General features: G+C 39.0%; 1 protein-coding gene across 1 annotated transcript in view; it reads left to right on the top strand.

The window, feature by feature from the left end:
- Window positions 1–13053, top strand: part of ME2 (malic enzyme 2) — a 56687-nt gene that overhangs the window by 7743 nt on the left and 35891 nt on the right. The window contains exons 2-3 of the mRNA XM_059139324.1: window positions 222–341; window positions 10049–10182. Coding sequence (XP_058995307.1) covers window positions 234–341; window positions 10049–10182 — 242 coding nt within the window. The 5' untranslated portion in view covers window positions 222–233. The remainder of the gene's footprint in view (window positions 1–221; window positions 342–10048; window positions 10183–13053) is intronic.

Below are 13053 nucleotides of genomic sequence, written 5' to 3'. Positions count from 1 at the left end.
CTAACCAGGGGCTTAGAGTATTGTCAGGAAAAGTCAGTCGTTGTCTTCACCCAGTTACTTTTTTACAATGGTTACAACCTGTAGAAACATAAATGTACTTTGATAAAGCTTTTTCAAGTGTGGAAAATTAAGCTTTCTGTATCTGCTTTTGAAAACTGATACCTAATGTGCATGTATTCTGTAATATGTTTCTCATCCGTTATCTGCTGCCTTTTCCCCAGGTGCAAGGAAAGATGTTGTCCCGGCTAAGAATAGTCGCTACTCCCTATACTCTAGCATGTCGTCATATGCACATAAAAGAAAAAGGCAAGACACTCATGTTGAACCCAAGAACAAACAAGGTTAGTAACATTAATACTAGCATAACATTTTTCTCTTCCTGGTAAAGGTTTGATATATTTTAGGCTGATAAAGTATGAACTTTTAAAATTTTGTAGCTTTATACTAAAACTGTTCAGAGGTATTTGCTCTTTCGGTATGACTTTCCACTTTTCTCCACATGGCAAGAATCACAGCTACTTGATGGGTCTGTTTGACCACTCAAATTCTACTACCAGAAAAAGATTGACTTTGTTTCCTGCTTTCAGCTCAAAAACATCCCTAGAATAGCAGTCTGCCCAGAACTTTCAGGCCGTGGGGGATACTGAGATTTACCCAGCTCAAATCCAACGGAGCCCTTGAAAGATGGGGTTAAAATTGTAAAATGAACTATTGTCTAATGTCTGCACCTCCGCCCCAGCTTCTTGGACACAGACCTTTGCACACAAGTGCTTTTGCCCATTAATCTCACAGTACTGCTTCATAGTGGAGAGACTTCCAGCCCCCTCTTTATACTCTTAGGGTAGAAGTGATGGGCATTATTGATACCCAGTCTTGCCTTTACTCCATGGCCAAGCTGTGTTCAGTGGGCAAGTCCCTCTTTATTTTCTAGTGGAGATAGTAATTAGTAAGTATATGCATTTCTAGAAAGAGATTTCTCATTGAAAGCCTGTAAGAGGATACACTGAGTTCATTGTAATGGGTGAAATTTACCTCTTGGGAATAATGCATACAGGTTAAGGTGTGACTTATTTTAAAACAATGGTCATCAGAAATTTACCAATGCTATTTATTTCCCATGGTGGAGGTTGAGGATAACTAATTGTACAGTATGATATGTTTTGAAGGATTTCAGGCCTACAAAGGGAAATTGACTAGGGGCCACCCAGAATGCCTTATTTTTGCATTTTTGTACCTTAGAATGAGAATTCAGCAGGTAGTAGTGAATTGAATGAAGCTTAATGAGGGATATTCTAATGCTCTCTTGTTTTTGCCTCACTTCCCCAAATCTTGCTTGATCTTCAAGACGCAACTCATTCAAAGTCCAGTTCTCCTGTAGCAACTTTTCGTACACCATAGACTGGAATAATGGCTCCCTTCTCTGAAGCCCTATAGCAGTTTTGTCTTCCTGTTCGTGTAGCAAGTAATCAACATCTTGCTGTGTGCTTCCTTTCATGCCTTAAGTTGTCATTGAAGTAATTGTTGGTATTTACGTTTTCATGAATTTATATTTCTTACCTATATTTCAGGTTCCTTTGGGTCAGGGACCGACCATTCAAAATTTTATGTTTTTTACAATGCCATGGGTATAGTAAATATTTGCTAATTATGTTGGTCTTATTTATTTTTATCCTTAAAGAAACTACTTAAAATGTACTATGAGGGAATTATGAGAAATGTATAAAGTAGTTTAAGTGGCAAATTAATTTTAAGGAGGAGGGCAATCTAAAATACATCATAGTACTTCTGCAAAGATAGTAAATCTGATAATGCTCTGGGCCTCTGAGATCTCGCTGGTTGGATAGCATCTCTAAGGTTACCTCACTGAAGGATAATTTTTGGAAACCCCTTTAACATCAGGAAGAGTTTTTTGTTGTGCGTGTTTAAGAGGGGACATAATTCCTGATTTGAGGATCATGAAATCCTTGGGGACTTAAAGACATCAGGTTTGTGCTTCAAATTTTGTAGGCTAAATGTTTTAAGAATATGTTGCTGTAGGGGGCGCCTGGGTGACTCAGTGGATAAAAGCCTCTGCCTTCAGCTCAGGTCTCAGATCTACAGTGTCCTGGGATCGAGTCCTGCATCAGGCTCTCTGCTTTGCGGGGAGCCTGCTTCCTCCTCTCTCTGCCTGCCTCTCTGCCTACTTGTGATTTCTGTCTGTCAAATAAACAAATAAAATCTTAAAAAAAAAAAAGAATATGTTACTTCTATGATTAATAGAATAGTAATTTTAGACAGTATCGAATTCTTTTAAGATTGTGATCTTTTAAGATGTCTGTAATCACTGTCTACTAAAGGCAGAACTGTTACTATGTCTTTAAGGCTTTTTCAGTGTGGTAATAGTGTACAGGTCGATGACATTAAGAACATTCAGTGTGGTGCCTCCATCCCCTGAAATGGAAACCCAGAAGCCATTCCACAGTCACAGCCCCCTGCCCCCCCACCGCCGCTAACTTCTCAGCCCCTGGCAACCACAAATCTGTTTTCTCTTCCATAGATTTGCCAATTCTAGTATGAATATGAAATTCTTTATGACATTTTTTAGAAGTCCTTATTCGTTAAAGGAGTAGACATCATTGTGCTAGGTTATAAGCAGGTGTTCTGGTGTGCATTTGATTTCACTAGCCATGAAACTTTGGGTCTTTATTTAACTTCTTCAGATCTCAGTTTACTCACTTAAATCATGTAGGTGATACATTTTGAAATGTTCAAAAGGCTGTGCATGTGGAAGGTTGGATTTTCCCTTCTCTCCTCATGCTCACTTGGTAAACTTTTTAGATAATTTTTTGAACCTCATCTCTGCATCCTGTCCTATAGGAAGTATGCAGGAGCCTGGAGCTCTGGTCTAATGGTTCTTGGTTCTGTGAGGGGTTTTGTTTGTTTTTATTTTAACTCCCCTGGCTACACCTCTAATAAAGTAATTCAAAATTTTCTTTTTTATTTGCATAAGTAACAATTACATTACAACTAATAAAAGAAAGAAAGATCACATTCCTACCATCCGAGTAGATCATCTGTTTTTATTTTGCCAAAGCCCCTTAAAAGTATATTTACTTTGAAGATCATAGGATACAATTTTACATGCCATTTTCCTACTGGGAAGAGTATTTTACAAATAATCCCTATGATGCGTCATAAGCCTTCTATAAATGGCTGCATCACAGTCCAGTAGGTAGATCTGGACTCACAGAGACTGAAGAGAGACCCAGCTTGACCCTGACAGGCTGTGTGATCTACAGAGTAGATACAACCTCCCGGATCCCAGTTTCTTCATCTGAACTGTTGTGGAGAAAAAGGAATATTGTAAAGCTACTTTAGGCACTGTAAATTCTATGTAAGTGTGAGTTACTCCTTTCGGGGGATGTTTTAGAATTTGGTTAGTCATGATGCTATTGTCGAATATTGTTTTCAGTCTTGACATTATGCATCGTTAGTTACTAGTTAGCAGTTTTATAAGTAGGTATTTGGTGACTTCTTAATTCCTGACGGTTTATTCTAACTACACTTCAAGGGAAGCAAATAGAAGGGGCTTTTTCTTTCTTCACAGTATGTTCACCTGTATGTTCAAATCTAGTTAATGGGCTTTTATCAATATTGGCTTATGTGAAGAAATTGAGTGTTTCTAGAGGAAAATAGCTTAGGGGATCTTTCAGGATCAGCCAAAGAAGACACACTTCCACGCTGCTAAATGGGAGGGCATTGCTGTGGCATAGATGAGAAAAGGGCAGACATGGTGAGATAGGTGACCTGGGGAGATGGAGGAGGAGGAAAAATGAACTGATCGAGGCATTCATTTGAAGCTAATGTCAGCTTTGTGGGCTTGCTTCACTTGTTAATACCAGGCTAGCAAATGTAAGCATTTGATCAATTACTAACTTAAATACTCACTATACAAAAGTGTTTTTTAAATCATTTTAATTTCTACCCTGCATTATAAATAAAATGCTTTCTTTTTTAACTTTTTTTTTTTTTTTTTGAGGTAGGCTCCTTATCCAACGTGGGGCTTGAACTCATGACTCTGAGATCAAGACCCAAGCTGAGATCAAGAGTTGGACACTTGGGGCTCCTGAGAGGTTCAGTTTGTTAAGCATCTGACTCTGGATTTCAGCTCAGGTCATGATCCTAAGGGTCATGTGGTGAAGCCGTACGTCGGGTTCTATACTCAGCTTGGAGTCTGCTTGAGATTCTCTCTCTCCTGTCTCTCCCACTGCCCATTCACTCTCTCTCTCAGTAGAGGAATAAATAAAATCTAAAGAGTTGCACACCTGACTGACTGAGATACCCAGGTACCCCCAAATATACACTTTTGAGTGTCCCTTCAACCTAACTTTTGAGTGTCCCTTGAACCTCAATAGGAGATAGGCAGTGACACCTTGTGTAGCCAAGTCATTTACCTTTGGTGGTAGGGTAGGTAAGGTACCTTTAAGTGAAATAATTAGTTCATTTAAATCTAAATTTTAGGGGCACCTGGCTGGCTTACCAAGTGACTCTTGATCTCAGGGTCATGAGTTCATGCCCTGCATTGGGTGCTGAGTTTACTTAAATAAATGGGTAATTTAATTAAAAAAATAAATAAAGTTTAGCTTTTCCACTTTAGTCTTATACTAGAGTGGGAAAAGGAAGTAAGGGTGAAAGTTTGGGTTTTACTTCTTTTTTTATTAAAGATTTTATTTATTTATTTGACAGAGAGAGATCACAAGTAGATGGAGAGGCAGACAGAGAGAGAGAGATAGAGGGAAGCAGGCTCCCTGCTGAGCAGAGAGCCTGATGCGGGACTCGATCCCAGGACCCTGAGATCATGACCTGAGCCGAAGGCTGTGGCTTAACCCACTGAGCCACCCAGGCGCCCCTGGGTTTTACTTCTTTTATATATCCCAGCCTTAGAGGAAATCTTAGAACAAGAAACATGAGTTGCAAAGATTTAGAGATTTCAGTCTTCTCCCTTTCTCCTTTTTCCAGTATAGCTAAAGGTTTGTCAATTTTGTACATCCTTTCAAAGAACCAACTTTTGGGTTCACTGATTTATTTTTCCAGTTGTTTTTTTCTGTTATCTATTTCATTTATTTTCACTCCGATCTTTTGTATTTCCTTCCTTTTTACTTCAGGTTAAGTTTGCTCTTTCTCTCTCCTGCTAGTTTCTTTTCTTTCTTCCATTTTTTTAAAAAAGATTTTTATTTATTTATTTTGAGAGAGAGAGAAAGAGAGAGCATGAGCAAGGTGAAGGGCAAAGGGAGAGGCAGACTCCCTGCTGAGCAAGGGGCTCAATGCCGGACTCGTTCCTGGGACTCCAGGATAATGACTTGAGCTGAAGGCAGATACTTAACTGACTGAGCCAACCAGGTGCCCTCCCCTGGTAGTTTCTTAAGGTATAAGTTTAGATTATTGATTCGAGATCTTTCAACCTTTTTAGTGTGGGCATTTATACCTATGAATTTCCCTGTAGGCATTGCTTTCACTGCATCCCCATAAGTTTTGGTATGTGTGTATTAATTCATCTCCAAGTATCTCTAATTTCCTTTGTGATTTCTTCTTTGGTCAGTTGGTCATTTTGGAGTGTGTTGTTTGAAATCCACATATTTGTGAATTCCCCAAATTTCCTTCTATTACTGATTTTTAATCTCATTGCATTATGGTAGGAGATCATATTTGGATTTAAATCCTTTTAAATTTATTGAGACTTGTTTTATGGTTTACTTAAATAAATGGGTAATTTTTCTGTTTAATTCCATGGACACTCAGTTTGAAGGATGCATTTCCTGCTGCTCTTGAGTGAAATGTGCCATACGAGTCTGTCAGGTTTAGTTGCTTTATAGTGTTGCTCAGGTCTTCTGTTTCCTTTTGATTTTCTGTGTAATTGTTTTCTCCAGTATTGGAAATGAGGTATAGAAGTCTCCAACTTGTCTTTCTTCCTCGGATTCTGTCAGTTTTTGTTTCATGTATTCTGGGCTTTTTTCACAGATGCATATATATTTATAATTGTTACATCTTTTTAATAGATTGACCTTTTTATCATTATAGAATGTTCTTCTCTATGAACAATGTGTATTTCACAATCATTTTGTTTGTTATTAATTTAGCCATTCCAGCTCTCTTTGGGTTACTATTTACATGGTGTATCTTTTCCCATCCTTTTACTTTCTACCTAATTGTGTTTTGAATCAAACTGTGTCTCCTGTAGACAGCATAAAATTGGATTGTGTTCTCCATCTTGCCAATCCATACCTTTTTTTTTTTTTTTTGAAAGATTTTATTTATTTATTTGACACAGAGAGAGAGATCACAAGTAGGCAGAGAGGCAGAGAGAGGGAAGCAGGCTCCCTGCTGAGCAGAGAGCCCAATGCGGGGCTTGATCTCAGGACCCCGAGACCATGACCTGAGCCAAAGGTAGAGACTTAACCCTCTGAGCCACCCAGGTGCCCCAATCCATGCCTTATTATTTTAGATTTTTATCCATTTACATTATATAGTGATTGATAGGATATAAGTTATGGCTGTCATTTTGCTGTTGGTTTTCTAAATGTCTTGTCTTTTTTTGTTCCTCTATTTCTCCATTGTTCCCTTCCTTTCTGTTAAACCATATTTTCTAGTAAACCATTTTAATTCCCTTGTCATTTCTTCTACTGCCTTTTTCTGAATTATTGTCTTAGTGGTTTGCTCAGGGAATGATAATTACCATTTTCATAACAATTTAATTCAGACTGATTCCAACTTAATTTTAATAGTACATAAAAACCGTTCTTGTATAGTTCCATCCTTTCCTTTTGTCTGCTTTGTCATAAAAATTACATGTTTGTACATTGTTTGATCATCAGTACAGATTTATAATTATTTTTTTATGCAGTTGTCTTTTAAGTCAGGTAGGAGAGACAAAGAGCTACAAACAAACAAACAAAATACATTCATACTGACTTTTATATTTACCTATATGGTGATCTTACCTGTGTTCTTTATTTCTTTGTGTAGATTTGAGTTACTCTCCAGTGTCTTTCTTTCACCCTAAAGGACCCCCTTTGATATTCCTTGTGAAACAGGCCTGCCAACAATGGGTACTCTATCTTTATTTGAAAACATCTAAATTTCTTCTTTGTTTTTAGATAATTTTGTAAGAATTTAGAAATTCTTGATTGACAGCTTTTTTTTCCTTTCAGCACTTTTAATATGTCATCCTACTGTGTTATGGCCTCTGTAGTTTATGTTAAGAAATTTGTGGAGCATAACAAATAACATGGAGGACATAAGGAGATGGAGAGGAGAAGGGAGTTGAGGGAAATTGGAAGGGGAGGTGAACCATGAGACACTATGGACTCCGAAAAACAACCTGAGGGTTTTGAAGGGGTGGGGGGGTGGGAGGTTGGGGGAACCAGGTGATGGGTATTAGAGAGGGCACAGATTGCATGGAGCACTGGGTGTGGTGCAAAAACAATGAATACTGTTACGCTGAAAAAAATAAATTAATTAAAAAAAAAAGAAAGAAAGAAATTAGCTGCTCCTCTTTTTGAAGGTCACCTGTGCATGTTGAGTGACTTCTCCCTGCTTTCAAGTTTCTTCTTTTGGCTTTTAACAGTTTGAACATGATATTTCTAGATGTAGTTCTCTTTGAGTTTTTTCCCTGATTGGAACTGTTGAGTTTCTAGGATGTGTGTTTCTTCTAGGGGTAATATTTCTCACCTAATTTGAGAAGTTTGGGGGCATTAGTTCTTCAAATATTCTTTTGTCCTTTTCTCTTCTTGCCTTCTGGGACTTCTATTACACACACGTTGGCACACTTGATGGTGTCCCAGAGGTCTCTGAGGCTCTGTTCATATTTACTCATTGCTTTTTCTCTCTTCTCAGACTGGATTATCTCAATTGATTTTTCTTTATGTTTGCTGATCCTTTCTTCCACCTGCTCAAATCTGCTGTTTAATCCCTCTGAATCTTTTTATTTCAGTTATTGTACTTTGAGTTCCAGAATTTCTATATTTGGTTCTTTTTTTGTATCCCTTCATGGATATTCTGTAGTTAGTGGGATATCATTCTTGTACTTTCCTTTAGTTCTTTAGATGTGGTATCCTCTAGGTCTTTGAATATATTCAAAATAACTGAAGTCTTTAGTTAGTATAATGTTTGAGCTTCCTTAGGGACAGTTTCTATTAACTAACTACTCTTTTTCCTGAGTATGAGCCAGACTTTGTCTTTTTGCATGTTTTACAATTTTTTGTTGAAAACTGGACATACTCAATAATGTGACTTCTCTGGAAACCGGATATACCTCCCAGGGTTTCTTCTATTGCTATTGTCTATTTAGTGACATTTCTGAACTAATGCTTTTAAGGTGTGTAAAGTATACTTGAACTATTTAAAATCTTTGTCTTGTTTTGATATGCCCACTAAAGTCTGCTTTGTTGGCTTAGTCATCAACTAGTAATTAGACAGAGACTTAAATACCTAAGGGCAATGTGTACATTGTGGGGCGTGCCTTTCGTACTTAAGCAGTTTACAACTACACATCAGCCTTCACCTCCTGCTTACACAGAGCCTCAAGATTAGCCAGAGATGGGAGCGAAGGGCCTCCCCAAGTCTTTCCTGGATTGCCTATAGCTCCCAGTGATCATCTAGATTCTTGGGAATATTTGAAGCTTTTCAAATTCCCACCCACCCTGTGGACATTTTGTTCCTCAGCTTTTCCTTTTCAGCTTTTTGGTTAGCCTATTGTTTGCCTCAGCTGTTATCCACTGCCACAGCTGTCATGTTAAATAATTACTTCTGATTGTTTTCAACAAGCTCTTCTGGAGAAAAACCTGTTCACACTGTGTGAACTCTAGATCATATTTAATAAAGCCTTGCAAATGGGGTCATCCACTAAATCACCAGACAGGCCAAATAATGACAAATTTCCTGAGTATGGGACTGTAGAATTATCTCCAACCTCTCTTTAGTAGCTGCCAGGCTCTGTTTTTCAAAGCTTATTGTTTCATAATGATTGCTGTTTTCTAGGCTACTGTGGAGCTGGGGAGGGAAGCATAGGAATAAGGCAAATAAAAACGTCAAGAAGCTTGCTGTTCTTATGAGAATTCAGCTATTTTTCTTGAGTAAAATGTTCCCTGATTGCTGAAGCCTTTGGTTAGTTTCCAGAATTCCAAAGAAGTTTATTCTGATCACTTGGCCAATGTTCTTACCGTTTTTATAGAGGAAAAGATTTGGGAAATCCTTACTCTGGCATTTTCACTGACATCACTTCGATGAAAAGAATTTAACATACAACTGAATATCAGAAATTGAAAAAGATTTTATGACATAGATTTTCTTATGAATTTTCCTATGAATTTCTTCCTAAGTACCATTGCTTCCTTTGCCCTCTTTAACTCAGCCTCTCTTTCTAGTGAGGGTAACTCTATCATCAGTTTGGACTATGTTCTTTCAAGCTGTATTCTGTTAATTTCATTTCTAACATATGGACGTATCTGTGTATATGTACTTTATGTGGGTTTTCTGAACATCACAGTCAACAGTGAGTGTTTGATTTGCAACTTGCTTTTTTTCCTTAACTATATGTCTGGGAGGTAATTGTACATAACTGGAGATCTGTGTTTAAGTGTATGGTATTTCATGGTATGGAAATACCATAGGTTCCTTAACCGTTCCATAATTAATGGGCTTTTAGTAAGTTTGTAATAGTCAAGAAAACTAGAAACAGTACTATAGTCTTTTTGTATACTTGTCTTTATTTTATGTATGAATATTTCTCTAAGAAGGCTGTCTAGATATAGTGTAAGTGCATTAGATTTTAAAAATATTTTTAAGTTGTCTTTTAAAAAACTTAAATCTGTTTACATTTCCAGCAATGATATGTAAGAGTAACTCTTTTACCACACCCTTACCATTATTAGACATGAACAGTCTTACAGATTTTTGACAGTGTGGGCAAAATGGTATCATACTGATTTTTTTACATTTAAATTACATTTTGTAGAATAGCACCCTTGCAACCTCATTAAGCAATAATTTTTCATCCTTTTCTCCTTTTTAGGGAATGGCATTTACATTACAAGAACGACAAATGCTTGGTCTTCAAGGACTTCTACCTCCCAAAATAGAGACACAAGATATTCAAGCTTTACGATTTCATAGAAACTTAAAAAAATTGAATGGCCCTTTGGAAAAGTAAGAATCAATTAAATGTTTAGTTCTCTATTGATGCTCTGATCAGTAAAATTGGGAACATTATGGTTATTGTGTATAAGAAATATGCAGTCTTATAATGAAGTTTGTGTTTTAGGCAGTTGACTGTTATTTTTATAATGATTACGTTTCCTTTATTTCACTGAATATTGTGTTCACTATTGTAAAATTTAGCAGAAATTTATTTATTTATTTATTTATTTATTTGACAGAAATCACAAGTAGGCAGAGAGGCAGCCGGCCGGGGGCAGGGGGGCAGGGAGCAGGCTCCCCGCTGAGCAGAGACCCCCCCCATGCAAGGGCTCAATCCCAGGACCCTGAAATTATGACCTGAGCCAAAGACAGAGGCTTAACTCACCAAGCCACCTAGGCGCCCCAGAAATCTATTTTTTTAAGCCTAAAATCACAGAACATTTCAGCCTTGATTGGAATATTAGAAGCAAAAGCTGTCATCTGATTTGTACCCTTTCTCTTCAACAACTTTTATTAATCCTCTATTTTGTGTGTGTCACTATACTAGTCACTGAGGTTGTAAAGTAAGTTAAAAGATAGGTGATCAGTTAATATGTCATCCAATCCAGGGGAGTGAAAAAGAGAAGTAACTGAAACTGTCCCAGGTGAAACAGAGTGTATGCCACCCCATAGCACACAGCCCTGCATTCTAGGGGTTCATCAGTAGTTATACTGTGATCATCATCATACCCTATACTGCAGTGTGCAGCAGAGAAAAGGTACATGCAGAGGATATTCTGAACTTAAAGAGTAACTAACCGAGTTTAAAGAGTACATTAAAGCTTCCTAGAGAAGTGATGCCTGAGCTGAGTTTTAAGCAGTACGTTACAAGAGACAGGTAACATGAGAAAGAAGGGCAGGGTATTCTGTGTAGAGAGACCAGTCTGAAGGCAGAGTTTAAAATATCTTTTGGGGAATGCCTGGGTGCCTCAGGGGGTTAAGCCTCTGCCTTCAGCTCAGGTCATGATCTCAGGGTCCTGGGATCAAGCCCCGCATCCGGCTCTCTGCTCAGTGGGAAGCCTACTTCCCCCTCTCTCTCTGCCTGCCTCTCTGCCTACTTGTGATCTCTCTCTCTGTCAAATAAATAAACAAATAAATAAAATCCTAAAAATCTTTTGGGGGTCAGCACCTGGGTGGCTCAGTTGTTAGGTGTCTGCCTTCCGCTCGGGTCATGACCCCAGGGTCCTGGGATTGAGCCCCCTGCAATGGCTCCCTGCTCAGTGGGGAGCCTGCTTCTCCGTCTCCCCCTGCTTATTTTCTCCCGTCTCCCGTCTCCCCCTGCTTATTTTCTCTCTCTCTCTCTCTCTGTTAGATAAATGAATAAAATCTTTGAAAAATATATCTTTGGGGTTTATTAAGTACAGGAGATTATTTTTTGATGAAAAGTAAGAGTAGTTTCTTTGATCTGTTGGGGCAAAAGGAAGAGAACAGTAGACTGAGAAATGATTGAGACGAAAGGAAATCCAGACTATTTCAAGAAGTTTTTTAAGGGGATAGGAAGGACACTGAGCACTAAGTAAAGCAAGACTTGGGTTTCTAGTCCTGCTTGGGGACTATATTTGGGGGTGTATATTTCAGGCCAGAAGGAGGTTTAAGGTGCTCACGCTGTGAGGAATGAGCCCAGAAGAAAGGGTAACTGATAGAACAAGATCCCAGAGAATGGAAAGGGACAGAGGGACAAGTGCAAAGTAGAGCGCATAGGGTCAAAGGCAAAGATAGAGGGCGTAGGGTCAAGTGCAGAGGTAGAGGGTGGCCTTGAACAAGAAAAAAGAAAAGCTCTTTCTCTGAGGCAAGAGCAGAGATGAAATACAGGCACAGGTAGGGGTAACCCTGCAGGTGGTGCGGCAGAGCCTGTGAGCTCCCACCCCACCTGAGGACCTGGATTTTCGATGATGTAGAATATGAAGGTCTTGGCTAAGAGTTGTAAGGGTCAAGGTTAAACAGAATTGGTGAGGACCGTGATAAATGTTTAGAATAGCCATTTAGCCAAAAGTGAAGCTGAACAAGGACAGATTAAAGGCCTGGGTAAGCCCAGAAGGCCTAATAGCATAATCTTATTTTTATTGATAAAAAAATAAAACTGCCCAGCAATGTTATTTTTTCCTCAGAAAAGATGAAATGTAATGGTAGTTCAGGTTTGGGGTTTGCTGGGCTGGCAACAATGCTACATTAACTCATTCAGCTCATATTCATTCCGGGCTCCTATGTGCCAGGCATTGTTTTAAGCTCTAGAACTACAGAAATGAGAAATTTCAGCCCTTGCCTTCAGGGAGTTCATGGCTGGAAAAGTTCATGGCAGGGTGGTGCCGTGATAAAGGTGCGGGGGTGTTCCACAATGGTCAGGGTTTGTTGAGGGGGAGAGGCTTGATCGGGATCTAGAGTGGGGAAAGAAGAGATGCCAGCAGGGAGCCTAATAGAACCAGAGAAAATGAAGCGATCCAGGAGCCAGGGCTCTCCGTCAGAACTGTGAGGCACGGCATCGTAGAGCTAGCTGAAGAGGGGAGGGTTGCGATCAGAGGACTGCGTCCGTGGCGTTCAGGATTGCTGAGCTGTAGCAGTCCTCAGTGAGGACAAGATCCAGTGGGAAGCATGCAGAGGAGTGACCAAAGTGAAAGGAAGGTGAAAGTGAATCACATGTGCCTGGTAAGTCATCTGTTCTTGACGTCTCTGCTGTGTCATAAAGCTAGTCCGTCGTCATAGTTTGTTTTCTTCCCTAGCCTGAGGAGCCGTCTCCTTCCGTCTGCTACCTGCTGCTGTTAGTTCTGCCTGCACAAGCTACATAGAAAATATTATTCCTTTTATGAAGGGAATCACTTCTCCCTATTTATTCGCCAAATATTT

This window comes from Mustela lutreola, chromosome 11 (assembly GCF_030435805.1).
Source record: "Mustela lutreola isolate mMusLut2 chromosome 11, mMusLut2.pri, whole genome shotgun sequence".
Lineage (NCBI taxonomy): Eukaryota > Metazoa > Chordata > Mammalia > Carnivora > Mustelidae > Mustela > Mustela lutreola.
The sequence above is the reverse complement of the archived record's forward strand: the minus strand, read 5'-3'. Positions and strand labels throughout refer to the sequence as shown.